Source organism: Portunus trituberculatus, chromosome 40 (genome assembly GCF_017591435.1).
Source record: "Portunus trituberculatus isolate SZX2019 chromosome 40, ASM1759143v1, whole genome shotgun sequence".
Classification (NCBI taxonomy): domain Eukaryota; kingdom Metazoa; phylum Arthropoda; class Malacostraca; order Decapoda; family Portunidae; genus Portunus; species Portunus trituberculatus.
Genome location: NC_059294.1, coordinates 6,851,798 through 6,879,644, shown reverse-complemented (window position 1 = coordinate 6,879,644; position 27,847 = coordinate 6,851,798). Strand labels below are relative to the sequence as shown.

General features: G+C 42.2%; 2 protein-coding genes, 1 long non-coding RNA gene and 1 pseudogene across 4 annotated transcripts; 1 reads left to right on the top strand and 3 right to left on the bottom strand.

The window, feature by feature from the left end:
- Positions 1 to 144: 144 nt before the first annotated feature.
- LOC123516181 lies at positions 145 to 27,313 on the top strand. Of its 2 annotated transcripts, none has more exons than XR_006678116.1 (3): positions 145 to 205; positions 23,593 to 23,687; positions 26,505 to 27,313. It is a non-coding gene; the product is annotated as an uncharacterized LOC123516181 (long non-coding RNA). The 2 variants fall into 2 exon arrangements; XR_006678115.1 differs by lacking the exon at positions 145 to 205 and adding an exon at positions 21,104 to 21,223.
- Positions 1,029 to 2,132, bottom strand: LOC123516179 (annotated as a pseudogene).
- On the bottom strand, positions 3,381 to 4,317 carry LOC123516178 (anti-lipopolysaccharide factor-like). Its single transcript, XM_045275360.1, has 3 exons — positions 4,156 to 4,317; positions 3,921 to 4,057; positions 3,381 to 3,790 (listed from the first exon to the last, which is right to left on the bottom strand). Exons 1-3 carry the CDS (start codon positions 4,251 to 4,253, stop codon positions 3,678 to 3,680), a joined length of 348 nt encoding a protein of 115 aa, XP_045131295.1. The 5' UTR covers positions 4,254 to 4,317; the 3' UTR covers positions 3,381 to 3,677.
- LOC123516177 (anti-lipopolysaccharide factor-like) lies at positions 8,129 to 9,014 on the bottom strand. Its single transcript, XM_045275359.1, has 3 exons — positions 8,837 to 9,014; positions 8,590 to 8,726; positions 8,129 to 8,470 (listed from the first exon to the last, which is right to left on the bottom strand). The coding sequence occupies exons 1-3, from the start codon at positions 8,935 to 8,937 to the stop codon at positions 8,358 to 8,360; spliced, it is 351 nt and encodes a 116-aa protein (XP_045131294.1). The 5' UTR covers positions 8,938 to 9,014; the 3' UTR covers positions 8,129 to 8,357.
- Positions 27,314 to 27,847: the final 534 nt, after the last annotated feature.

Below are 27,847 nucleotides of genomic sequence, written 5' to 3'. Positions count from 1 at the left end.
ATATATACATGAATCACATTGTTGTAACTGTCAACCTCTTATTAGCCTGCCGTTTGTGCAGTATGGCCTGCCTCATGTGATTAATCTGCTTCTCCCAACACAGATGTACAGAAGTGTAATTTACAGATCCTTACCTTCCCCCACAGTGTGTCACAGGCGGAGTAAGGGAATCACAGCCATCCATTCCTCGCTGCCCGGTTCAAAGGTAAATGCCAGTTTCCTCTCGTTGATGTCGTCTTTATATCGTTTTTATATAGTCTTAACAGGGCACTTTGGGGAGAGCTTGTTGATTCTCGTCACACGCGCACACACACACACACACACACACACACACACACCGCCAGAGGTCATGCACGTCCAAAAGGCTGCCTGTCGGTGCTCCTCGAGGCATGACGGCACGAGTCACCTGCTGGCCCGCGACACCCGCCACCTCCTCCATCACCTCCACACGTCCCGCCAGACAGGCAACAAATTAATTTTCACTATCGGGAAGTTCCGACAAAATGCAACTAATCAATTTGAAGTGTTTGATGCCATAAGAAAGACGATTTAAGGCATTACGAATTAAAACACATCAAAGCAGCTCAGAAAAAAAAACTAAAATCTCCTTAAATTGTCATAATGCTGCTAGCTTACTTCAATTAGTGACTGCTGCTTGTAAGTTACCGCAGTTAGCATACAGAGAATTGGCGAGTCAAGGGAGACCTCATACAAACCATTCCAGCTGTGATAGTGAAGGTGACTCCTCCACTTGTGTTTGCTGTCAGTCTCTTTATCTCTTTCCTCCCTCTCCCTTCCTTTTCTACGCCTCCGCTTCTCTTATCTCCCTCTCCCGTCTCCTTCCTTCATTTTTCCTTCTTTCTTTTCCTTCCCCCGTATGAGGTGCATGAACAAACACAAAGGTGACAACTACAAACAACCTTAAAATACACTTTAAATATCCCACTACATCCTAAAATATCCACAAAACTCGGCTAAATACAACCAAAATTTGCTACAAACTAGTACAATGAGAAAAAAAAAAACAATGCAATTCATAATGTATTCATGAAGTTATTCATCACTGATGACACACGAGTAACCGATTGGTGAGTTTTAGGTCTCGTGATATGTGGAGAAGAATGATAACAGAAGAAAAAAAGGGAGCGAGGTTGGGTGGCAGCAGGGTGTGGGAGATCACGGGAGAAAGATTACACTGAAGAGATCATCCCATTTTTGCACCTCTTTGGCACACACACACACATTACTTGTTGGTCCAGGTTACTCTAGCAAGGGTTGGGCGTCCTCCTGCGTGATAAGGCCCTGAGCGAGAGCTTTCTGAGCAAAATCTGCGATGGCCTTGTTCACCACCCTAGTCCTGCTGCGAGTCAGGGCTGCAGAAGAAAGACCAGTGTGCCTTCGATAGGCCTTGACTCTCAGTCGCTAAGATTATTTACATTAATCTCATTACAGTAAATCCATCACAATAATCTGTGCTGCAAAAAATACAAGTACTCACATTCTCCCTTGATGAATGTCCATCCCGGGCACCACACGTCTCCCTTGAAGTAAACCTCCAGTTTTCAAAGCGGGGCATTACTCGGTAGTTACAGACACGGTCAAGGATCTCTATGGCTCCGAAGTCAAACAGAGCACTGGCGGAAAGTAAGAGATAAAAAACATATTCAACAAAGAAAAATGTGAGCTACTGTTGTGTCATCTTTTTCACACCTGAGTTACTGAGCTGCTAGTTCACTTACTCTTTCACTTCATTAAAGAGTTCTTCTTTCAAGTAGTCTTGGCTCGGGGCAACCAGGACAATGGATAACAGGACGAGAAGCAGCGAGATGCGTGACATGCTGGTGGTTGGCCCACGGTGTGCTGATGTACTGTTTATCTCACCGCTGGCCAACCTGAAACTGTTGGCACTGCAGCCGCTATCAGTTCTTGCGTGTCCAAAGTTTCCATTAAAAAAAGAATAGGATGTATCCACAAAATCGCTCAAAACGTAAGAAAGTATGAAATGATAAAGACGAATATTCTAAGAGCATGCATTTCTATATTTGTTAACTATATTTCTCAATTAAGAAGTTGCTGGTTATTATGAAATACTTACCAGATTTTAGAAAATCTTTTACGCTTGGCAGCTATGTATGGTCACTAAGGTGTCTGCTGTATGATTACCTTTCACTACAATCACCACAATGTAACGTGTGTGTGTGTGTGTGTGTGTGTGTGTGTGTGTGTGTGTGTGTGTGTGTGGGTTAGTGGCAACTCAGAAGCAATGAGTGACTATGAGTGGATTCTATCAGTGTTGAGGAGGCATCACATTGCATGTTCCTGACTTCCTTCCCATAGAATTAGTTTGCAAAAAAGTTAATCTGACACTCATTGTGACGTACCTCTGTCTTTCTCTTCATGAATCATCCAGTTGATATGTCGCCTCCCGATAAGCTGATATAGATAACGTGGCAGTATAGAAAAATATAACAAAGAAGATATGAACAAAATCTTTAGGGTTAACAATCAGAACAATATTTGATGTAACATTGTCAATAAAAATGAAAAGGTGAAGAAACAAGAGATGAAAAGAAAGTGATTCGTAGGCTGGCTGCTGAAGACGCAATGACCAGATCGTTAATGCCAACTCGGTAGAAACTTTAAAATCTTACAACTCTTCATGGACAGGTAATGATAGTGGGTAGACAAAGTGATTCTTTCGCGTGTGCTGAATGGTTTCATGTCGATGTGTCATCATTTCCAAGGCAAAAACAGACTTCCCTATGTAGCGGCGTTGTCTGAGAATTTTAATGACGCTGTGTGCATGTCGAAAAAAAAGTGCTCCCTATTTTCTCTCTCTCTCTCTCTCTCTCTCTCTCTCTCTCTCTCTCTCTCTCTCTCTCTCTCTCTCTCTCTCTCTCTCTCTCTCTCTCATCATTTATGTCCTTTAGCCTGTCAGGAATTCATGGCTTTTGGCAGCTGAGCGGTAACTTCCTAAAAGGCACTTGTTCCCTCCTAGATGTGGCGGGCTGCCCTACGTACGTGGCGGCCCCGAGGGCCGAGACACCGTCACAGGCTACGTGACCGAGAATACGGTGAACGAGGTGACTCTGACGCGTCCAGGAGACGATGCACTGATGTGGTTCTGGACCCCAGTGATCATATATCGAGCCAACAGCTAGGAAATCCCCGCTAACCGCTGTAACGCATCCAGCACGAATAGGAAGCTGCTTCTTAAGTGTAGTTATCCTAGAAATTTAATCACCACAATTCATCCTCACCCAGTCACGCTTTTATGTTTGTTACCATGTCAGCTTCCTGGAAATCTTGAGACTCCTCATAAGTGATCATGCTTTTCTGTCTTTTTTTTCTAGTGTCGGTAGGAAGAGGGAAACAACTCGTCTACTGAAGTGTTTATGATAATTGTTATATTACAGTGGACATGATATCGTGATTTGTGGAGAAGAATGATTACACAAAAATATGGAAGATGGTGTTAACTGAGCGAGGTTGAGTGGCGCTGCGGTGTGGGAGATCATGGAAAGAGATCATCCCGTCTTTGCACCTCTTTGGCACACACACACACACACACACACACACACACACACACACACACACACACACACACACACACACACACACACACACACACACACACACACACACACACACACACACACACTACTTTTAGGTCCGGGCTACTCTAGCAAGGGTTGGGCGTCCTCCTGCGTGATGAGGCCCTGAGTGACAGCTTTCTTGGCGAAGTCTGCGATGGCCTTGTTCACCACCCTAGTCCTGCTGCGAGTCAGGGCTGCAAAAGAAAGACCGGTGTGCTCTAGAGAGGCCTTGACCATCAGTCGTTAAGATTATTAACATCAATCACAATACATTGAATCGATCACAATAATCTTTCTGTACTGTAAAATAAAACATTTACTCACATTCTCCCTTGATGACTGTCCAGCCGGGGCACCACACGTCGCCTTTAAAGTAAAGCTCTAAGCTCTCTAAGCGTGGTACTACTCGGTAGTTGCATACACGGTCAAGGATCTCAGTGGTTCCGTCCTCATGCAGAGTACTGGCAGAAAGGAACATAGTTAACGGTAAGGACACACTTGTGCTATTGTTATATTCTTTGCCACAGTTTAGAAGAATTTCATTTAACAGTTTACTTACTCTTTCACTTCTTTGAAGAGTAGTTCCTTCACGAAGCCTTGGCTGGGAGTAACCTGGACAATAGATAGCACTACAAGAAGCAGCAACACGCGTGCCATGCTTGTTCAGGGTGTAACTTTCTCTTACTGCTGCCTTAGTCGAGAGTGTGGCATTGGAACAGCTACCTCTTCTTAAGTGACTGCCGCTAAGATGTTGCCAGAATGGCTACACTCACAATGACTGGTTTTCCACGGTATATACTAAAACTGCTGTGATTTAGATGTGTGTTCTCTTCTATTGCATTTGTATTACGAGATTATTGGATAGCAATATGTTAGGCTTCCAGTACAAGCAATCTGAATAAAATCCTGAACTTATTGGCAACTGGTTCTGGGTAGTACTTTGTCATGGGGGAAACCTTTGTTGTTTACATGCTGCTCACAACACGTGGAATTTTGTGGCCCAAATCTTCTTGAAATTTGAACGTTTTGGTCGTGGAGACAGGAGCCACTATGGTGTAGTAGAAGCGTATAGCCCAGTGGTTGTCAAACGTTGTTGCTTTGAGGTGCTAAGACCATGCAGGAAACAATGGTTACAGACAAGTGGGAAATATTTGAGAGACATTTGGGAAACTCTAGAAATTGTCTTTCCTGTCAATTCATCAGCAGTAACAGTCAGTATCCATTTATTAGTTTATTCATCCAACCATCCATTCCATTAGATCCTGTGGATCCAGTGGAAAGCAGTTGCTAGCACTCAGTAATTTGGTGCCCGTGGCCAGGCCACTAGTACATCCTGCGTACATGCCCGTCTCTCGTCCAGCTGTTCAGGGATGCTGTTGCTCGTGGTGCTGAGGTGTTAGTGGGGCAACTAGGTTTGGCCAGGTATTTTCCGGAGAAACTTATTCAGTTGGATCTTAAAGTTTTCCAGACTAGATTCATTTGAGTGGTGCAGATGTGTGGACAGAGTTTAAGAGTTGTTGGTACGCCTCTCTTTACTTCGAAACTTCGTGCGTTTACGTATTAGTATCTTGCGATCCTTTGGTGTACTTTTCCTTGGATGTTGGTCTTAACGGTACTTGTTTCTCGGAAAGCTTACAACATTTTCCTAGAAATATGTTGCACTGGGGCTCCGGATCACAATCAGACTGGCAGCAAGTCTGAAACCTTCCCAACAAACAGATTCACCATGAAAATTCCAATGATTGAAGCTCAGCTTTCGGCTGACGTCATGCTTGTCATCAAGTATTTTAGTTCGTTGATAGCGTTATAATGTTATGCTCTGACAGATTCGTTGTGTCCATTGAGTAGCTGTGATACAATTTATCATTGTTGTTCGTCACAAAATCGAGTATATTTCCCACCCTAGAGGGATTGTTGATGATTTTACTCAGAGATCCTGAGCTAAGAGTTATATGAGTGACTCGGCTTGAGCACGCATGACGTCGTTCCGACACGACACCTTAAGGCACTCTGAATCCCAGTTTATTGAGGAAGATTCAGATTTCCGGCCAGCACAATAGTGGGTATGGGTGGCGGTGGGAACTCATCTAGTAGTGTTTTCATCTTTTGTAAGGATTCAACGAATTTGCTCATTGGACATGCTGGCGGTCTGTTTATAACGATGTAGATCATGTCAATGAAACAAAGGAGGAGGATGTTCTCTTCTGTGTATGAATTGTATTTATAGGAAAACATTTCAGCTGCCAGATGGATTTGTACATATGAGATGACTCCTACTTTTTCCCTGTTATTGCAGCTATGAGTTCTGAAATGTGTAAATGCTTCCATGCAAATTTCGGTCTCTCTTACGTTTTCCGTGATATGTGACTCTGTCAGAGAAAGTTTTAGGGTATTTTCCGCTAGAATTATTTCTGAAACAAAGCTTTCTTTCCTTTGAACCGGTATGGTACGAGTCCCTGCCACCTCTGCGACTGTGTCATTATCTTCATGAATCATGCAGCCGCTTTGTCACCTCCCGATAAGCTGACATATAGCTATCAGCGTGTCGAGAGGCAACAGGAAGATTTTATGAGGAGAATGACAGAGGTCAGTCAACAATAGTGTCACGTAATCTCTCGCAAACTATGAGTGGTTCAGTAGAAAAAAAAAGGACCGTGCATCGCGACGTCTCCTGATCACAGGCACAGGTGGATTTCACTCATTGTCACACATTGCTTCTGCCTGGCCTGGATAAGCCACGCTCTTTGAATTACTTGTCCACTTTGGTCAGATAATTTATTACCTTCCTTGCACTTTCTGTGCTGCTTGTTCAAGTAATCTCACTGACCATAGCTCAAGGCGGACTCTGGCAAACAAAAGAGGTTGATAGCATATCTCTCTCTCTCTCTCTCTCTCTCTCTCTCTCTCTGTTCTTTAGCCTGTCAGGAATTCATGCCTTTTGGCAGCTTAGCGGTAACTTCCTAGATGACACCTGTTCCCTCTTAGTAGCTGTAGCGGGTTACCCTACGTGGCGGCCCCGAAACACCGCCAGAGCATCACAAGCCACGTGACCGAGAACACGGTGAACGAGGTGACCCTGACGCGTCCAGTAGACGATGCACTGATGCGGTTCCGGATCTCAGTGACCATTTATCGAGCCAACAGGAAATTCCCTCTATCCGCTGTAATGCATCCAGCAGCAATAGGGAGCTGTTTCATGAATGTAGTTTTCCTAGAGATATAATCAACACGATTCATCCTCACTCAGTCACGCTCTTTGTGTACGTCAACATATTAGGTTTATTTCGTCATCTTGCATACTACAAAGCCCCTTCCTGTAAGCGACGGTCGGGCAAAGGTCGCCGCCCTTCACTTCATATCAGTTCGCTTCCCGTGTGCTGCTGCTTTTTCACTTATTTTTTTATTTCCTTACCAGATTCCTGCCTGACACACTCCTTTGTGCAGGTGGGAAATTCTTGGGTTATTTTTTTCATTGTATACTCATGCTGATGTCAAGGCACCAGCATTCTCTCTCTCTCTCTCTCTCTCTCTCTCTCTCTCTCTCTCTCTCTCTCTCTCTCTCTCTCTCTCTCTGATGCCATCTATAATACTCATGAATTGAAATATGTAAGCACATAGACAGGCGTCCAGGTTTAACAAATCACAATACATCTGGAGAGCGACTATATAGGCAAGCGGCGAGACTCACTGTTGTGCTAGCGTCACGTGGATATCATCGTGCCTTCAAGGATGAACAACAAGAAAGCGTTGCCGGGCGCCCGCTGATAGACGGTTACAGTTCATCCCTGATATTGTGCCTCTGATTGTGTCATAACGGAAATGCTTAATTCAAGTATGTACAGGCCTGTTGGGGGAACACGAACAACGCACTGTCGGCCACCACGGAGGAACCATTTCAAGCGTCAATAAAAGAAGGCCTGTGTAGGTGAAGGAATATTTGAAATAATTTACATTCCGTAGCTGACTGATCGGCGTCTCAAAGTGGATTGGTGTTGGTTGGATGTGTGGTTTTTAAGGAGGCATGTTGTTTCCTTTGTAGGCATATGGTCCTCTTTTTATCAGCATTTGCTCACATAGCCGTGACATACCAAAGTTTTCAAGTTTGTAACCAGTCACATATTACCCAAGTCTTCAGAAGAGAATGTGAAATTGTCTTTATAAGCTATGTTCACCAACAGACTTCTAGGTATTCAACTACAGGTTACCAAATATATATATATATATATATATATATATATATATATATATATATATATATATATATATATATATATATATATATATATATATAACACACCTAACTTGTATTCTGTCTGCATATTTCATCAGAGGAGAGACCCCAAGTGATGTAGGTGTGGTGTGTATAGCGGAGGAGGGTTGGGGAAGGCATGGGCTCCCCACTGCTTACCCTTTATCGCAACTTTGTGCATTATAAAACATAAGAACAGATCTCTCAACATTAAGTGAACCATTAACTCTTCATTTATTTTTTTTTAGTTTCACTAGTATAAGGAAAAATAATGCAATTGATAGTATATTCATGATAATTGTTCTTTATTATTGATGACATACACAAGTTACAGAATGGTGAGTTTTACAGACCGTGATTTGTGGAGAAGAATAATAACAGAATAATAAGGAAAATAGTGTTGGCAGAGCGAGATTGGGTGACGGCGTGATATAGGAGTTCACGGGAGTATGAATAATGAAGAGATCATTCCGTCTTTGCACCTCTTTGGCACACACGCCTGTAGGTCCAAGCTACTCTAGCAAGGGTTGGGCGTCCTCCTGCGTGATGAGGCCCTGAGCGAGAGCTTTCTGGGCGAAGTCTGCGACGGCCTTGTTCACCACCCTAGTCCTGCTGCGAGTCAGGGCTGCAGAAGAAAGACCAGTGTATTCTAGAGAGGCTTTGACTCTCAGTCGCTAAGATTACTCATATATCAAATCAAATCTTAATGATTTATATTTTTGCCTTAGTAGAACAAGTACTCACATTCTCCCTTGATGACTGTCCAGCCGGGGCACCACACATCTCCCCTGAAGTACAGCTCCCAACTTCTTAAACGGGGCATCACTCGGAAGTTGCAAACATGGTCAAGGATCTCTGTTGTCCCATCCTCAAGCAAAGCTCTGGCAAAAAGGATCACATAAAACCTTAGTTAATGGTAAAGATAAACCTGGGCTACTGTTGTGCTACCTTCTTTGGCACTGTTTTCATAGAATTTCATTTGACAGTGCGCTTACTTTTCGCTTCACCGAAGAGTAGGTCTTTCAGGAAGCCTTGACTGGGGGCAACAAGAGCAATGGATAGCACGATGAGAAGAAGCGACACGCGTGCCATTCTGATGGCTGGCTCAGGATGTGCTGGGTGTAGAGCTTACTCGCATTGTTGTTCGAGCCGAGACTGTCAGCAATGCAGCCGCTGCCTGCTTTTATCTGGCAGCTGCCAAGATGTTGCCAGAATAGCTGCACTTGCATTGACTGATTTCCTATTGTATGTAAGGATGCACCTTTGGTTCAGATATGTCTTGTTTCCCAGTGCATTTGTATTACGAGATGACTGGACAAGTAACATTATTTAGTCTTTAAGTTTCTAATACAAGTTATCTGACGAAAATCATGAACATAATATTATTGGTAACTGGTGCCGGGTTGTACGTTACATCGGGGAAACCCTTTGTTGTTTACGCACAGTTCACCGCATGTGGAATTTTGTGACGTAGTCCTTTCGAAATGTCGCGTGTATTGAGCCGGGAGCTAATATAGAACACACAGACACACACACACACGAGAGAGAGAGAGAGAGAGAGAGAGAGAGAGAGAGAGAGAGAGAGAGAGAGAGAGAGTAAACGTTTCGACTCACATCAGGGGAACAAAACACTCGGGCAATCCCGGTACACAGGGAGTGATAACGCAGTAGTAGGGAAAGCTATAAGAATCCATTAAGCTCACGGAAGGTAGTCACTGTGTAAAATAGTACTACCTACTTACCGTACCATGTTACTGTGGCATCTAAGATCTTATTTTATTCCCTTGGCCGCCGTGAAAATTCTGTCACCTCGCGCGATCGGCAGGCGGCAGATGGCAGCTTGATCTTTGAGGTAACAACAACGTGTGTGTTTATGAGGTGGACTGTTACGTCTACTTTTTGCCAGTCATTCATCTTTGCTCTATGGTGCTGGTCGCGGGAAGAGCAAGGGCTAGTAGAACTGCCTGGTATCCTACACGTCCTCTGCTTAGCGAGATTGTGGATCGTGTTTGCTTTCATGGATTCGTCTTTTTCTATGGTGGAAAAGGCGGTGTTTCTAGATCACCTTCACTCTGGAGAATGATTAGTTGCAGATGTGCCTTGAAATGTTCCAATGACCGCGGCTGCCACCTTTTCTCCGCCAGCGTCCTTGCTTACGGGGTATTTGGGTTTCCCGGAGAGACAACTTACAAACAGGTCTTATTGTCGTTATGAAACACTGCCTTGTTTTTAGATGACACTGAATGACGCTGGATCTCGGTTTGTGAAGAGGAAAAGACAGCGTGAGTGAACATGTTACAATGATTGAATTTTGTTTCTATGGTGTAGTGGTAGGATTTTTATGCACTGCTCTCTCTCTCTCTCTCTCTCTCTCTCTCTCTCTCTCTCTCTCTCTCTCTCTCTCTCTCTCTCACACACACACACACACACACACACACACACACACACACTTAAGCTACAAGCGACGAAAACACGTAAATTCCATCAAACAAGAGCTAACATGCAGTCTGTTGAGAGAGAGAGAGAGAGAGAGAGAGAGAGAGAGAGAGAGAGAGAGAGAGAGAGAGAGAGAGAGAGAACATGCTGCGTGTTTATCACGGCCTCTTCACATCGAGATGTTTGTTTTATTTGTTTGTCTATACAGTCTACATCTTCTAGTTATTCATTTGTGCTATTTTTCATCAATTTCTTGAAAAGGGGAACGTAATTGTTTTCTAAGTAATGTAACTAGACAGACAGACAAACAGACAGACAGCCAGTGTCTGGCTGTCTGTCTGTTGACAGACAGGCATTTGCGTTTCCTAAGTGGGATATACCAGCAGTACTGAAGCAAAAATAGAATGATACTTTCACGAATTATGAAAGTTCAAAGGGAAATCCAACGTATTTCACCAAAAGTTTTTGAGCGTCAGTTCCTCGAAATACGTGACCGTGAAAGTATGAACCACAAGCGTTGGTCGAAGCTTTACACGGACCATAATTGTTTATTTATTCTTTTTGTATATACATATATATATATATATATATATATATATATATATATATATATATATATATATATATATATATATATATATATATATATATATATATATATATATATATATATATATATATATATATATATATATATATATATATATATATATATATATATATATATATATATATATATATATATACATACAAAAGAATTAATAAATAGATAAGTAAATGAATATATATATATATATATATATATATATATATATATATATATATATATATATATATATATATATATATATATATATATATATATATATATATATGTGTGTGTGTGTGTGTGTGTGTGTGTGTGTGTGTGTGTGTGTGTGGCATTGATGTTTTATATGGACATTCATCACCAATATAGTACACTTATTTTTTAATCAACCAATCAGAACAGCGGGAGTGTGGGAATGAGCGGAATGGATGTTATGGAGGGGAGAGTGGCAGACTGGCAATGCACACTGCGCACTGGCTGTGGTTGGTGGGTTGCTGTGCGGGTAGCTTTGTCACGTACACAAGAATGATGGGCATCCCCAAAGACATGTGCCTTCGGGGAGCAGCAGAAAAAAAAAAAAAAACAGCATAGGAAGTTGCCGCACAAACGTGTAGACTCGGTAACTTGTTCGTGGTGTTAGTGACCGGTTGGGATTTCTTGCCTCGCCCACATCATCATCCCCCACCCCAGTCGCTCCTCTTCCTCAGGCTCCTTCCACCCTGCAGCTCCTCCACTTCCACTGCGTCTGGGATTCCCTCACCCCTCCCTTCCTCCCTCACTCCTTGTTTCCTAATCTGTTCGTTCGTCAACCCTGTCTTCTCTTTCTAGTTATTCTACGCATCATTCCTCATTGTTATGATTGTGTCACCTTGCCCACAGCACAGCATCATTAGTCTGATCCGCCGCGTTGGTACAGACATGAGGTACTAATGAGGCACTATGGAGTATATACCAAGCTTTTCCTTATTCAAACGACGTAGTTGCAGGAAAATTGAGACGTGGTGAAGTAATAATAAACATTGATATTCTGTATGTGGCAACGTAATAGTCAGCTGATAAGAATCACTCGTAAATATAGACCATCTTGAGGAACACTTCGAACCACCACCAAGTTATCTTGACTCGTTAAAACGAATCCTTGTCTACTCACTCGAGTGATGGTGGTATTGGAATGTAGGATCCTGTGACCACACCAATTTCCATCGACAACTGCTTCAGTAATGTTGAGACGATCAACACAAATTAGGAAAACACCAACAAGTCAATTGGTAAATTCTTTTTCCCTTATTATAAGCTCTCCTGGCTTTTCCCTTCCTCCTTCCTCCTCCATCCTCCCTCTCGGCCTTTTCATCTCTCCTCCTTCACCTCGCCTACAACGACTCCACAGACATCCCTCTTTCACACTCGTAACGTGGTAATGTAATGCCACTGTAAATGTAAAGCTGACATTAGTACTATCGAATACACACACACACACACACACACACACACACACACACACACACACACACACACACACACACACACACACACACACACACACACACACACACATATATATATATATATATATATATATATATATATATATATATATATATATATATATATATATATATATATATATATATATATATATATATATATATATATATATATATATATATATATATATATATATATATATATATATATATATATATATATATATATATATATATATATATATATATATATATATATATATATATATATATATATATATATATATATATATATATATATATATATATATATATATATATATATATATATATATATATATATATATATATATATATATATATATATATATATATATATATATATATATATATATATATATATATATATATATATATATATATATATATATATATATATATATATATATATATATATATATATATATATATTGTTACGGCCCGCCCGTAACATGCATTACTACCATCACCTCCTCCGCTTGTTACCTCGTTCGCCACCTCTCCGCCTCCCTTCCACGTCACCGTCTCGTGAACCTTCCACGCCACCGTCTCGTGAACCTTCCACGTCACCGTTTCATGAAGCCCGGCTACTGTCCCGAAGTTGGATTCACGCGGCCCCTTTCGACTCAACCGAAAGTGTTGAGCCAGCTCTTGGTTTTCTGGATTGGCAGTTGAGATCCAAGCCTCAACCAGTGAACACAACGCCTCTTGGTTCTGCCGTGGGATCAACCATCACCCAGCATTTCACCACTGCGACACCGCATAAGTATCACTTCCCTCGTCCGTGTTTTCCACATTGCCTCTATATAGGATTAGGATTATTGTTAGGTATTAAGTTGGGTTCTTTATTGTTGTATTTATTACTGTGTTATATGTATATGTGTATGTCATTTTCCTGTGTTTCATGTTATATATCTGTGTTTCATGTTTCTTGTTATATATGTGTCAATTTCATTATGGGTTATTAAAGTAGCTTTTAAAGTGACCCCTTTGCATTTCCTCACCAGTTGAACCTGCAGTGTTTTTTTTATTGTTATTGTTCACCGGCTCTCCGATGCCAATCTTACCAGTTTAACCGGTGAACGTAACAATTGGCGACCGTGACAGGACCATTATAACCCATGTTCAGTGTTCCATTTTTCCAGTGACTTTTTTCTGTGATTGCTTGTGTTTCTGTGGTGTTGTGACTCTGATGTGTTTTTTTCTGTGACTTACTCTGCGTGTGGTTTAAATTTACCTTTGTGCGTTCAAGTGGCTCCTTTTGGGTTAAACGTGCTTCGTGACTTTCATTGGTATCGCATAGCAGTGGTAGAGCAGGAAACCAGGTAGAAAGGCGTGTTCACCGATAGCACTTATCTCTATTTTTGCACATAGGCAGGTGTGTAATAAGTGTTATCCAAGTGTTGGGATCATCATATGTTCATGCGAACCCTCAATGCCCTCACTTCGCGGATCATTTTTCTCGCTAGTTAGAATCGGCCATTTTAACTAGTCTCTCAGACTAATCCGCCTCCTTATCAATAACAAGTCTCAGTACAATTCGCTCCTCACTCAAGTCTCGTAACTAGAGTAATCCGGATCCCTCTTAATGCCGTAACTCTCTAGTTTACCCCTCATTAGTGATTGTACTCATAAGTGTTTACTTAAGTATAATCTAGGTAATTTCCAAGGTTGCCTTTATTATCACTCTGCCAAGTTCCTCACTTAAGTAATTCGCTTATCATTTTTTTGTTGTGGTTTAACATCTATTTAATATGGCTTCCGCTCAGTTTAACGTTGAAGATTTTTGTGCCGACCCTTCTCTGGAACAACTTAAATATGCTAATATAAAGAAGGACCAATGGAAAGCCATCGCTAAACATTTTGATGTTCCCATCACGTCTCAGATGACTAAAGAGGTCATTAAGAATGTAGTTGTTGAACATCTAGTGCAAGAAGGTCAGTTGCTAGGAAATGCCATAGAAGAGTTAACTCCCATGTCAGCCTCTACGAGGACTATAATACACAGTCCCCAGGAAGAACAGGATAAGAGTAGGATAAGTCAATGGGAAATTGAGAAGCTTAAACTAGAATACCGGATGCATGAAAACAAATGCAACTACAGGAAAAACAAATGCAACTACAGGCAGAAAAGAAGATAAAGATAAAGAGAGAGCAACTACAGAAAGACAAATGCAACTACAGGCAGAAAAAGAAAAAGCAACTACAGGCAGAAAAGAAGAGAGAGAATTTCAGTTACAACTTAGAAGGCAGGAGAAAGAGTTAGAAATTCAGGAGTTAGCCCTACGAAATGACGCTAAGTTTAGAGGGAAGAAATAGATATAAAGAAACAGTTAGCAAGCTTTAATCCTGCTACAGCTGCTCCGCTAGTTCCCCCTTTTGATGAATCTGATGTTGACGGGTCATTTCGCGCTTTTGAGAGCATTGCTCATAGGAATAAATGGCCCAAGGATCAGTGGGTGTCTCTCCTTGTCCCTAAGCTAGTAGGAAAAGCTTATAGGGTATACAACGGCCTTAGTGATGAGGTAGAATATGAAGAGATCAAAGGTAACATTCTAGACGCCTACTCTATCACTTCTGATGGATACAGACAGCAGTTTCGAAAGTATGTGAAACCAGAGTCTCACACCTATGTTGAATTCGCTAGTGAGAAACTAAGACAATTTAAGAAATGGTTAGCCGCCCTTAACATTACCACCTTTTCGGAGTTGCTCAATCTAATGGTCCTGGAAGAATGGAAGAACAAGTTACCATTTAATATTCTGAGGCATGTGGAAGAACGGGGAGAGAGTGATCTTATGTCTGCCGCTAAAGTGGCTGATGCGTTTGCTTTGTTGATGGGATCCCTGGGTAGTAGAGGTCGTGGTTCACTGTCTAATGTTAGGTCCTCCTTTGGGGAAGGTTTTGGGGCGCGGGTGGTAAGCCAACCGGATTCTCGCCAAATGCATATAATTCCCCCTGGTGTACATACTGTAAGAAGCCAGGTCACACGATCCAGAAATGTAGACACCCAAATTGCAAGGGTTCTCAACGTCAATTTTCTTTTGTGTCCCCTAGACCTAACACATTTGAGAACAAGAAACCAGTGGCCCTAGCTAACCCTGTCAACTCTCCTCTAGAACTTTATGACTCGTACATGTATCAAGGTAAAGTGTCCCTGACTGATGGTAAAGACAAGGCAATAAATATCAAGGTTCTGCGTGATACAGGTGCTGCCCAATCCATCTTAAGGGAAGATGTCATCCCTAACATCAAACAGGCTTTCACTGGGGAGAAGGTGATCCTTACAGGTCTCGAATCACAGCTCTCCTATCCTTGGCTAATATTAGCTTACAGTGCCCGTTCATTTCAGGAGAGGTTGAGGTAGCCATTAAACCTGGTGAACTGCCAGTACCGGGGTACATCTTGTACTGGGTAATGATCTTGCGGGTAACTTGGCTGTTCCAAACTTAATTGTTCTTGATTCTCCCTTAACAGAAAGTCCCACTAAGACCCTGGACGAAACATCCCTCACTTCTTCCCAGTGTGTGCAGTCACCAGGTCTCAGTCCAAGTCCCCTGCCCTTTCATCACCTCCTCCACCAATGATTGCCTCTACTGACAACTTGTATAATAACATCATTTCAAAGGAGAATTTGATTAATGCTCAGGAACAGGATCTCACTTTGGCTAAGATCAGACATGTGGCCAGTGAGACAAAGGATATGTCTAAATTGCCTTGTTTTTATTATCAGGAAGGAGTCCTGATGCGTGCCTACAGACCTCCTGAACTGAAACAACTAGACACCTGGTCAGAAACACATCAAGTTGTCATCCCTTGTCTGTAAGACCAGCCATTATAGAACTAGCTCATGATGGATTGTCAGGTCATCTAGGCATCCAAAAAACCTACAAGAAGGCTCTTCAACATTTTTTTGGCCAGGAATGAAAAAGGATGTGTCACACTATGTAAAAACATGTCACATATGTCAAGTTGTGGGTAAGCCTAACGAACGCCTTGTGCCAGCTCCTCTGACGCCTATTCCAGTTCAGACGGAGCCCTTCGAAAAGATCATACTAGACTGCGTAGGGCCCTTACCCAAAACCAAACGAGGGAATCAGTATTTGTTAACCCTCATGGATCCCACTACCAGGTACCCTGAAGCATTCCTCTTAAGAACATCACATCAAAGACCATTGTAAAACATCTAATACATTTTTTCACCTCGGTAGGAATTCCAAAACAAATTCAGTCTGACAAGGGTAGCAATTTCACTAGCCATTTTTTCCAACAGATAGTGAATGAGCTAAACATCGACCATGTTACCTCCTCGGCTTACCACCCCAATCCCAAGGCTGTCTGGAGCGGTTTCACCAAACATTAAAATCCATGATGAAGAAGTATTGCTTGGAGCATCAAGGAGACTGGGATGAAAGTATTTCTTTCCTTCTCTTCGCTTTAAGAGAATCTCCTCAAGATTCTTTAGGTTACTCCCTTTGAATTACTCTATGGTAGACAGATCAGGGGGCCTCTCAAAATATTAAAGGATCAATGGTTTACTCAAAATACTCCTTCAAGCCCCAGTGTGTCTGACTACATCAGTAACCTTAAGAATAAAATCAGTGAAGTCAGATCTTTGCTAAATCAAACTTCCTCAAATCTCAAACTAAAATGCAACAGAATTCTCTTCCCAAATCTGTCATGAGAAGTTTCAAACCAGGAGACAAGGTTTTACTTTTTCTCCCCACTCCAGGCAATGCTCTTCACAGTAAGTTCATGGGACCTTATGTTGTGGCTCAAAACTAAGTCCATTAAATTATGTGGTCCACACTCCTGACCGTCGTAAGGATTCCCAACTTGTTCATATTAATCTAATGAAACCTTACCACTCCAGAGAACCAGAGGACGACTTGTCTCGCGCTGTACCTGTATGTCTGATAGGAAAGGAGTCTGGTCCTGTGCCCCCCGAGGAAGAGTCCGACATCGAATTCCTCTTCTCGTCACCCAAAGGACGCCCTCAAACAGCCAAATCATGTCCAACCTTGATGAGGTGTTTCTTTCCTTAACACCTTCACAACAGTCTGATCTTAAAAGTTATTGCCAGACTCCTACCCATTGCCCTTGATAGAGGACCTTATAGATAGTATAGGAGTAGCCAAATTTGTAACCACTATAGACTTGCTTAAAGGTTACTACCAGATTCCCTCTCGGACGAGGCCCAAATAATATCCGCCTTCATCACTCCCTTCGGACTATACCAATACCAGTGATGCCCTTTGCGTGTCTAATGCTCCCGCCACCTTCCAGAGGGCTATAAATTACATAACTCAGGACTTGAGGGCAACATCTACTTCACCGACCTGTTCCTGGGCGGCACCTTCCTCACCTACGGCACGGAGGTCATCAACTTCCCTGACATGGACCCCGAGAAGCGCATCGATCCCATGACACGCATCTTCCCCAGAGTCACCAAGTGCACCTTCAGGAAGTTCGGCCCTTCGGGAACCATCGAGACCCACGACACCATGTGTGTGCTGGCGGTTAACATCATCAACGAGAAGATCTACATTTTCATCTGGTTCTGGCTGGTCTCTCTCACCACCATCACCGCTGTCTGGCTCGTGTATCGCCTCCTCGTCATCGTCTCCTCCGATGTGCGCTTCAAGCTTCTGCAGGTTCTTCCTTTGCGAGGTGCTGTGTCTGGTGGTGGGGGTGGACAACATCATCGCCGACGCCTTATCAAGATCTCCCGTCTCACCTCCTTCATGAGCCCATTACGGAGGTCTTAGGGGGGAGGAAATGTTACGGCCCGCCCGTAACATGCATTACTACCATCACCTCCTCCGCTTGTTACCTCGTTCGCCACCTCTCCGCCTCCCTTCCACGTCACCGTCTCGTGAACCTTCCACGCCACCGTCTCGTGAACCTTCCACGTCACCGTTTCATGAAGCCCGGCTACTGTCCCGAAGTTGGATTCACGCGGCCCTTTCGACTCAACCGAAAGTGTTGAGCCAGCTCTTGGTTTTCTGGATTGGCAGTTGAGATCCAAGCCTCAACCAGTGAACACAACGCCTCTTGGTTCTGCCGTGGGATCAACCATCACCCAGCATTTCACCACTGCGACACCGCATAAGTATCACTTCCCTCGTCCGTGTTTTCCACATTGCCTCTATATAGGATTAGGATTATTGTTAGGTATTAAGTTGGGTTCTTTATTGTTGTATTTATTACTGTGTTATATGTATATGTGTATGTCATTTTCCTGTGTTTCATGTTATATATCTGTGTTTCATGTTTCTTGTTATATATGTGTCAATTTCATTATGGGTTATTAAAGTAGCTTTTAAAGTGACCCCTTTGCATTTCCTCACCAGTTGAACCTGCAGTGTTTTTTTTTTTTTATTGTTATTGTTCACCGTGAACGTCTCACGTATTTGCCTTTGTATTTCATCCTCCATCCCTCTCTTCCTCAGCTCTTCTCTAGCTTATATGATGGAAGCAGATCCTAAAGGGGTTAAGTCATTTGTAGGTTGGTCAGCTGCGCATAAGAACCTTTTAAGACGGATTATGTTCACTGATCTCCATGGATGTCGCGGCCATGATGGATATTTTGAATAGAAATGAATGTATAAAATACAAATAACAATTATGTGTTTTGTTTATCATTGGCGGCATCCAGGCAGCCACGAAACTTTGGGGATGGCTGCCTGGCTGTGTGGCTTCGTGGTTGAATGCCCAGTGAGGCTCCACTTGTCTTATCAGTATTTCAATAGAAGGCGTTACATGTCCAACTTTATCATCTGCTCATAATTTCTTCGGTGTACTTAAACTTTCGGGCAAAACTGACTTTACAGTTTACGCTTTTATTAACCCAAGCTAATAAATCAATATTACATAAGTGAACGGGTAAAGCTTCTTGTCTAGTCACTGAGACTGCAATAAAGCAATACTGTATAGAGACTGTAATTTTGGTAACAATAACTGAAGTGTTACTGAGGACACGTGCTTGACATTACTGTAAAATGTGAGCAATAATGATAAGGCAGAGGATGAAGATGTGAGAGTGACAGGCAGTGGTGAGGAGCGCCCCGCCGTTCAAGCACAACGGCGGCCCTTCAGGATGCATCAATCACACACTTCTAGGCTCAAATATTAATGTCCCTTGTATGACTCAAAGGAATTGTGCAATGTGAATTCATCGCACCTTGATACGTGCTCTGTAGTGTTACACAGTTTTAGGTGACTGTCGCAATGGCCTTCAAATATTTCGTTAGAGCGGATCCGGAAATCGTTCTCTCTCTCACATAAACAGATGCTATCGAGTGGGGGTTTACTGTTTACTAACTTGCCATGTGATGTCACAGTCACGTAGGGGCAAAATATTATCCTGAATGTTTAGGCTTATCCTTTCCAGGGATTTTCCGGCCTCTACAGTACGTATACCGCACTTCTACCAAAACACATTTCATGTAACCCCTTCAGTACTGAGACGCGTTTTCATATTTATTTTGTTTACTATTTGATGATTTTATACAGCTTCAGAAACTTATGTGAGATTAGAAGAGTGAAAACTCATCCCATTAATATTTTAACCTCCATAGACCCTTCCTAATGTCAATAATCATACACAAATCTCAAGGAAACAATGTGTTCCAGAATTGAAAGGGTTAATCAAGAAAACCATACATACCATATACATACACCGTGATGCTCTCGCGCCGCCAGCGGAGATGAAAGCTATCTCACCAGCTTGCTCTCGTCTCCCCTACAGTGGAGAAAAGCTTATATACTTAGTAAATAAATACTTGGAAATAAAAGGTGATAAGGGGCTATTAAGAGAGAGAGAGAGAGAGAGAGAGAGAGAGAGAGAGAGAGAGAGAGAGAGAGAGAGAGAGAGAGAGAAAGAGCACTTGACTGACTGACGAAGGCATTTTTTTCTCATTTTGTAATAATTTGTACGCAAATCCAGATCTCCGATAGTAATTATTTTGTATGAACTGTAGATTCTACATACAGAGAGTAATGAGGCATGTGCTGTGTGGGGAGCGAGGTTATCACTGACAGTCTAACACTTAGGATAAGTTTGGCAACATTGCAAGCAGGGGAAATTCCCGGAAAATCAAACCCCAAACGTTTTTGGATAACATTGTCAGACCGTTATCTCTCTCTCTCTCTCTCTCTCTCTCTCTCTCTCTCTCTCTCTCTCTCATTATAGTAACAAAACTTTTAAGAAAGAAAGACAATAAATTGCTAATAAGAATGAATTAATTGTTCTTACTCAAAAGAACCTCGAAGTGAAAGGTTGTCATCAGAGCGTGGAAGGCACTTTATAATCCACGCCACTCTGGTATTGTGATACCAAGTTGATATAAAAATTTGGTTATTAACCCCTTCAGTACTGGGAAACTTTTTTACCTTGAAATTTGTGTACGATTAGACGATTTCGTTTACATCAGGAAGAGTCTATGGAGGTCAGAAGATTAATGGTCCAGGGTATCCACGATTTTGATCCCCATATGAGTTTTTTGAGATGTATACAATCACCAAATAGTAACCAGAATGAATATGAAAACGCGTCACAGCACTGAACGGGCTAACAACAACGGGTCCATCTTTTGCTGTTTTCCCTTTTCTTCTCCCATACTACAACCTCTCACTCTGATTAGTGATTGGTACAAATCATCGTGTTGAAGATACAACAACCTACCCTGACATTTTGCTGTGGTGCAGTGGTTGTGGATCTGTGTATGTGGAGGCTTCTATGTATCATCGTAAGTGTTAGCACGGAACTTTTGAAACCTTATCTGGCCACACCTGTACAGCCTGCCTCTCATCACCTTCCTTGGCAAATGTAAGTAAAATTACGACAAAAACTAATATATGTCAGTTAACTATTCAATAAAATAACACTAGCAAACTCCTAAACTGATTCAAGTCCGAAAATAGTAGCGTTTATCATGTAAGAACGGATGTAAGGCCCGAAATAGAATAGTTTATCATAAAGGAACGGACCTTCAAAGAAAACTAACTTTTATGGGCTACTACGATAAATTCTTCAACTCTAAAGCTAGCACTAACTCCTTCAGACAGCAAAAACATAGCAAGGACAGAACGTAACTACTTCACTATCATATGTAATGCACTTTGCCATAAAGAAGAGGTGCCTAAGGAGGTGAATCACTATATCGAGAGGTGAGAGGTATAATAGATGTAACTCATAACTGCACACACCGGTCAGTAGGAATATACGTAGGAGAAGTAATCTGAATATATAAAACGTTGGAAAAGTTGAAGATTGGGAAAGTTTAGTTTCATAATTGTCTTTATCTGAAAATTTGGACAATAGAAAAATAAATGCAAAAATTTTCATAAACTTTAAATAAAAAAGCGTGACCACAGATTTATTTAGTATATCTCAGAGAATGAAATGTCAAAAGGAGGGGCTTGTAGTGAGAAGCATGTTAAACTAGCACGGTAGTCTGGAAGGATACAGTGTAATGAATAAAGGATCAATGTAATGAGAAAACAATGTCTGTATTGCACTGGAATGTCTGGATTGTTTCCGAGGCAGCCTGGAGCACATCAGGATGGTCAGTAAATGTGAATGGAATAGAGACTGGAGGTGAACTTTGGCATGTGTGTGTGTGTGTGTGTGTGTGTGTGTGTGTGTGTGTGTGTGTGCACTGATGCTTTATATTTTTTAGTTGGAATAGGATTTACTTTAATCTCTTCAGTACTGGGACACATTTTGACCTTGCGATTTGTGTACGATTAAACCATTTTATTGACTTTTTAATTCTCCACATAAGTCTGTGAAGCTGTATAAAATCACCAGATAGGAAGCAGGATGAACATGGAAACGCGTCATGGCACTCAAGGGGTTAACTAGAGAAATAAATAGAGAGGATGATTTCTCCCAAACCCAACGAACAGAGAGGAAGAAATGTTTAGAAAGAGAAGAGAAAGAGTGAGCTAGAAAGAGAAACAGAGAAGTGGACAGACACAGTGACCGAGAGAAAGAGAGGAAAAGCGGGGCGGAGTAAAGTGTTGGTGGGCTCAGCGGGGAGGCTTGCGGCAAGTTTCAGGTCGTGAAATTGCGGAGTCTTTATTGTGTTTGGTTTCGGCAGTGTCGGGTGGCCGCTGTCTTGTGTGGCGGTGGGGTGACGTTGGTTCATCCACTCAACTGCACGCAACTCCACTGGTCTATTTTATTGAGGCGATCTGAAACCCACCACAACAAAGGCGCCTATGTGGACAGCCGCCTGCGGTTCAGATGTCACGTATAAAAATTGCTTAAGTTTTCCTTGCACTGCAGATACAGCTCAGGGACTGCATTCCCAAATGCTTCGCTGCCTTATCTCTGCAGCTTCCAACAGGCTGTGCTGGACGTTATTGGGACTGAGAAAGTTTTCTCGACTGTAATTGTGGTTTAATAAGTACTTTGTATGTACATCGATTGTACATGTACCTACAAAATTGGATTCTATATCTTTGTGGTTCTTTAAAATTGTACTCACGAGACACCAAAGCGTCTCAAAATACTACGTAGTTTATCACGTGCATGGATTCCAACTTTGGCTTGGAGGTGCATGTGATGTGCACTGTAGGTTATTCCAGCACACACTGACGCATGGTGGTCATACACAAAGCCGTTGTATCGACACCATTACTCTGTGTCACTTTGCGTATAACATTTATATTTAAGTACGGTAAAATATTTGTTCGGTTCAGTTGTCACATCAGTATTAATTCACTTTTTTAATAATGGATCGCTTTGTAACTTCATTGTCGTGAGGTCTCTAAATTAATCATTCACTGAATTAAATATCTTTACTCATGAGAAACAAATGGTGGGTGAAACTATCGGTCTTTGAAGTGAAAGCTTATGAGACATATGACATATCAGACATGAAAACAAAAATACTATTACAAATAGAAAATTATACAGCCAAATATCAAGTAACTTTAAAAATCAGTTGCTTAACCTTTTCGATGTTGTGTTTTCGTGTTTGCCGGCATGAGCTGAGGCCGCAAAGCGCCTGTTTGTTGACGCACTTAAATTCTCTATAACTATTGCTTCACGTACAAAATATTCGTAAGGACAACAATTAGTGTGTGTGTGTGTGTGTGTGTGTGTGTGTGTGTGTGTGTGTGTGTGTGTGTGTGTGTGTAAAGAATCATTGTTGTCACTGACTGAGTTATGTTGTGTTTCGTCCACAGGAAATCACGTTCGTCACACCAGCGTGGCTGCTTCCTGCGATCTCTCTCCATCCGGAGAATCGCTTGGGTGCTGCAGAGGGTTCACGCGGAACGAGGTGAGTGGCGCCCATCCCACACCTGTGGTGGTGAAGTGCCACCTTTAACATATGCATAAATAAGTTATTGCATCGGTATTCGTTACTAATTTATAGTAAGAGCAGCTTATCTGTAAGCACCAAAGATATTCATTAATATTTGAATTTATTATTCAGTATCAATTTATATTCGATATTAATTAGTAATTTTATAAGTGTGCGATCTGCATACATGTGAGACCTGTGTGGTCGAAAGGCATGGGGATGGGGAAGAATATCACTATGAGAGAGAGAGAGAGAGAGAGAGAGAGAGAGAGAGAGAGAGAGAGGAGGAGGAGGAGGAGGGAGGCGAAGTCAGAGTTGTATGGACCTTGTTACTTGGCGAGGAAGAAACGCATTAATACCAGACCAGCACAGCTCAACTGGCGCTGCATGCAGCCTCGCTAAGTCCGCGAGCACCAGTTATGTTCACCACACGGCGTTGATCTGGCCCAGGGAAGCCAGAGGGAGTGGGCGTTCGGACACACAACTATCGTATTTGAGCGGGCACAAGCGATAAGACAGTTAAAGGTCAAATTGTCTGTTTGTGCTTGCTGGCATAGGTCGATCATCTGAACGCGGCTTAACTCCTTCAGTACCATGAAGTGTTTCCATATTCATTCTGCTTACTATTTGGTGATTTTATACAACTTCTGAAACTTATGCTGGGGATTAAAATAGTGAAGACTGCGGTCATTAATCTTCTGACCTCCAAAGACCTTTCCTAATGTCAAAAAAAAAATGGTTTAATCATACACAAATCTCGAGATAAATATGTATCACAGTATTGAAGGGCTTAAGAAGGTGAAGAGTAGATAACACCACAGATTTCCAGATTTTATCTTACAGTATTACGTCATGTCTGAATGAGGTGAAAAATACAACCCTGCTGTTAACATTCTATAGGATGAAGCATGTCATCGCTCGGAGAGAGAGAGAGAGAGAGAGAGAGAGAGAGAGAGAGAGAGAGAGAGAGAGAGAGAGAGAGAGAGAGAGAGAATAAAAACAGCAATGAATCCCAACCTCAAACCTCGCGCCATTATATCATGCAAGATTACAGCGAACGAGCGAGCGAGGGAGACCCGCGGCAGGCCAGGCAGTTCAGCTGGTGGCGCTCAGTAGTGGAGGAATGAAGGAAGTGATAGTGTTATGCATGTATGGCAATGAGGAGGATGATGAAGGGGACGAGGCGAAGGATATAGTAGTACAGCAAGGGTGGCAGGAGGAAGGGAGATAATTTCACGCTTGGGGCACCTCAGTAATTAGCGACTTAATTACTTGTTCCGGGATGGTTTTGGGGTGGGGAGGAGACGTGTTGTTAGCAGCGTCGCCCTTCCGTCCGTGTCCTCGCATAGCTTACCATTGTATTTATGTATTTTCCTATTTTTACTACATCCTCATCCACAGCTAAGTTGAAATATATGGAAGGTGGAGGGTGGAGAGTAAGGGATTATTTACGAGTACATGCTGCCTTGATGCATACTCAGTCTTGATTTTCCTTATCCTGTCTCTGTTCTTCACTGGTTTGCATTCTATAATATTTTCTTTCTTTCGGCTCTGTTTTCCTCCTGTTTCTTTCCTCCTTGTTCTTTTCCCGTCTCTGTTCTTATTCCCTTTCCTCTCTTTCTATCCCCCTAATGTCTGTCGCCTCCTATATGTCCTTACACCTACTGATCTGTGTCCCAACATTCATTGCGGTACATTTTAAAGTGTGCATAAGTATTTTTTTTATGCAAGAGGGAAACCAACGAAGGGCAACAAAAGACTAAAAAAAAAGCCCTCTTCAAATGCTAGTTCCCTTACAGATTTACGAAGAATTTAATTTTTAGTGAGAAACTACAGAGGATATTTGCTAACTGGAATGGAATGCTTTGGTATCGCTATATATATTTCTCCCCATTGAAAATCAGATAGAACGTGAGAAAACAGCACAATGGGACGGAACCATCATCTTTACTCTTTTACGTCTCATGCTAAGATTAAATTCTAATGGTTCTGGTGGTATTCGTCTTCCCTTTGCAATCTTTGATATTGGTGTGACAGTACTGAAGCTGGGACAGAGTAATACCAGGCATACTGCGTCTCAGATTCCATTGTGTAATGTGTAATGGGTAGCAGCAGGCGGGGTGGGGCAGCAAGGTATCACCATGGTTCGCTCATTCCCTCTGCTGTCACCTCGCATCCCTCACACTACTATTACCACTTAACACTCGCAGCCGTGCCTTCCGACCAGTGCTGGCCATATCGACACGTGTTATGTAAGGCAGTGACGTGGAGTGGATCAGCGCTAGGTAGTGTGGGAGGGGGAGGGACACGACTTAACAAGCTCTGATGCGAGGGAGAGGGATGGAGGACGGGCGGAGAGGGGCGGAGAGGGATCCTAGACGTCCACCCTGGCGGAAACAAGCCACCCGAAGCTAATGGGCAAAGTTGTAATTAAGAACTTACAGTGATTATTCTAGACGTTCTATTTAGCTCCTCACATGACGAGGTGTAATTCATCACTAGCGACGAGGAGGCCAGACTGCGCCGCGCCTCTTCCAGCCCCATCAGCACGGCTTGTTGTCTGGGCGGCAGGGCGGCAGGGATATCATGACGCTGTTTTATGGCTCAGTAAGTAAAAGGGCCATGAAAGAGTCGATACTTAGCTATATTTACACATCTTTTGTCAGGAGGTAATACAGCTGAGTAGTGTGAGGACTAGCACACACACACACACACACACACACACACACACACACACACACACTTATTAGGTTTGTTACGTCCATTGTGTGACGTTTCTATCTATTATTTCAGAGAGATATTGCAATGTTACGTGGGTGGACCAGACTTATCAACGACGTGACGTGCTAATGAGGTGACGGACTGATGGAATGAATTGAGGCGATAACAAATGAGATGATGGTGGACTGATGTGGTGACGAACGGATGGGATGAGACTGAAGGGACAGCAGTGGCAAGGGAACAGGTGAAGGGAGGAAGGAATGGTGATGTAACAGGCGGCGAATTGGCGGGACTGTTGCTCGTATTCTCAAACACTTCTGTGCTTAACCTCCACTATTTCAAAAGGCTTTATTTAAATCTACACGAGTCTTTTAAGATGTTTTCACGGTTCTAGAGGAATATTGACAAGATTTCTACATTATTAACTGGTGAAACGCTATTGAAATTCCCGCTAATCGTCTCTGTGGCCCTTGGAAAATAATCGTGATGAGAGAGAGAGCAAAGCGTTTCTGAATACAAACCTGATAGATAGGCTGAGTAGCGCCAACAGGAGAACATAAACCTTAATGAATGCAGAATTATTTAAACATATATTTCACGGCAGAACATCCCGTGAAAACCTACCCCGAGTGACACCGCAAGTTCATGATAAAAAAATGAAAGAAAGCTACATATAAACTCCATCCAGCACAAAAGGAGAGAAGAAATAAGAACAGTGTTAGAAAGAAAATGAAGAGAAAAGTAATGGGGCGCGGTTAAGTAAGAAGTCAGTTAAGCATCACAAAGAGCAGGATCACCACTTTCCTTAATGGCTCTATTAATTTTGTCTCCATTTTCTCCTTTTGCGCTTTGGCTAGACGGAAGCAACACCCACTGGCAGGCTGGAGAGAGAGAGAGAGAGAGAGAGAGAGAGAGAGAGAGAGAGAGAGAGAGAGAGAGAGAGGGGGTTGACGTCACAAGGAGAGAACGAATGAGAGAGGTGGCTGGAAAAAAACGAAATATTGATAGAACACGAAGGAGGTACAGTTCTAGTCAGAAATCGTGCAAAATATCACGCTCCTTTCCTTTCTTTTGCATTTAGAGTTTTGTTTCAATCCCAAGTCTTCTGATCCACTGCAAATCCATCAATCACCTGGTTTCGTAAGGCTAGTGCCATCAGATTAACCTTCCCAATGCCATGACACTTCTTCATATTCATTCTACTTACTATTTAGTGATTTTTTACAGCTTTAGAAACTCAAGTGGGGAATTTAAAATAGTGAAGACTCTGGACCATTAATCTTCTGACCTCAATAGAACTTTGCTAATGTCAATAAAATCGTCTAATCATTACCAAAACTCATGGTGAAAATGCGTCCCAGTATTGAAAGGGTTAAAGCAAGATCAAGTATGAGTGTAGCAGGTTACTAGACTTC

Coding starts and splice junctions, on each gene's coding strand:
- LOC123516178 (XM_045275360.1), bottom strand. CDS start 4,253: ATGGCACGCGTGTTGCTGCTTCTTGTAGTGCTATCTATTGTCCAGGTT. Junction 4,058..4,155: donor CTCTTCAAAGAAGTGAAAGA/GTAAGTAAACTG, acceptor CCTTTCTGCCAG/TACTCTGCATGAGGACGGAA. Junction 3,791..3,920: donor GACAGTCATCAAGGGAGAAT/GTGAGTAAATGT, acceptor TTTCTTTTGCAG/CCCTGACTCGCAGCAGGACT.
- LOC123516177 (XM_045275359.1), bottom strand. CDS start 8,937: ATGGCACGCGTGTCGCTTCTTCTCATCGTGCTATCCATTGCTCTTGTT. Junction 8,727..8,836: donor TTCGGTGAAGCGAAAAGTAA/GCGCACTGTCAA, acceptor CCTTTTTGCCAG/AGCTTTGCTTGAGGATGGGA. Junction 8,471..8,589: donor GACAGTCATCAAGGGAGAAT/GTGAGTACTTGT, acceptor TTTCTTCTGCAG/CCCTGACTCGCAGCAGGACT.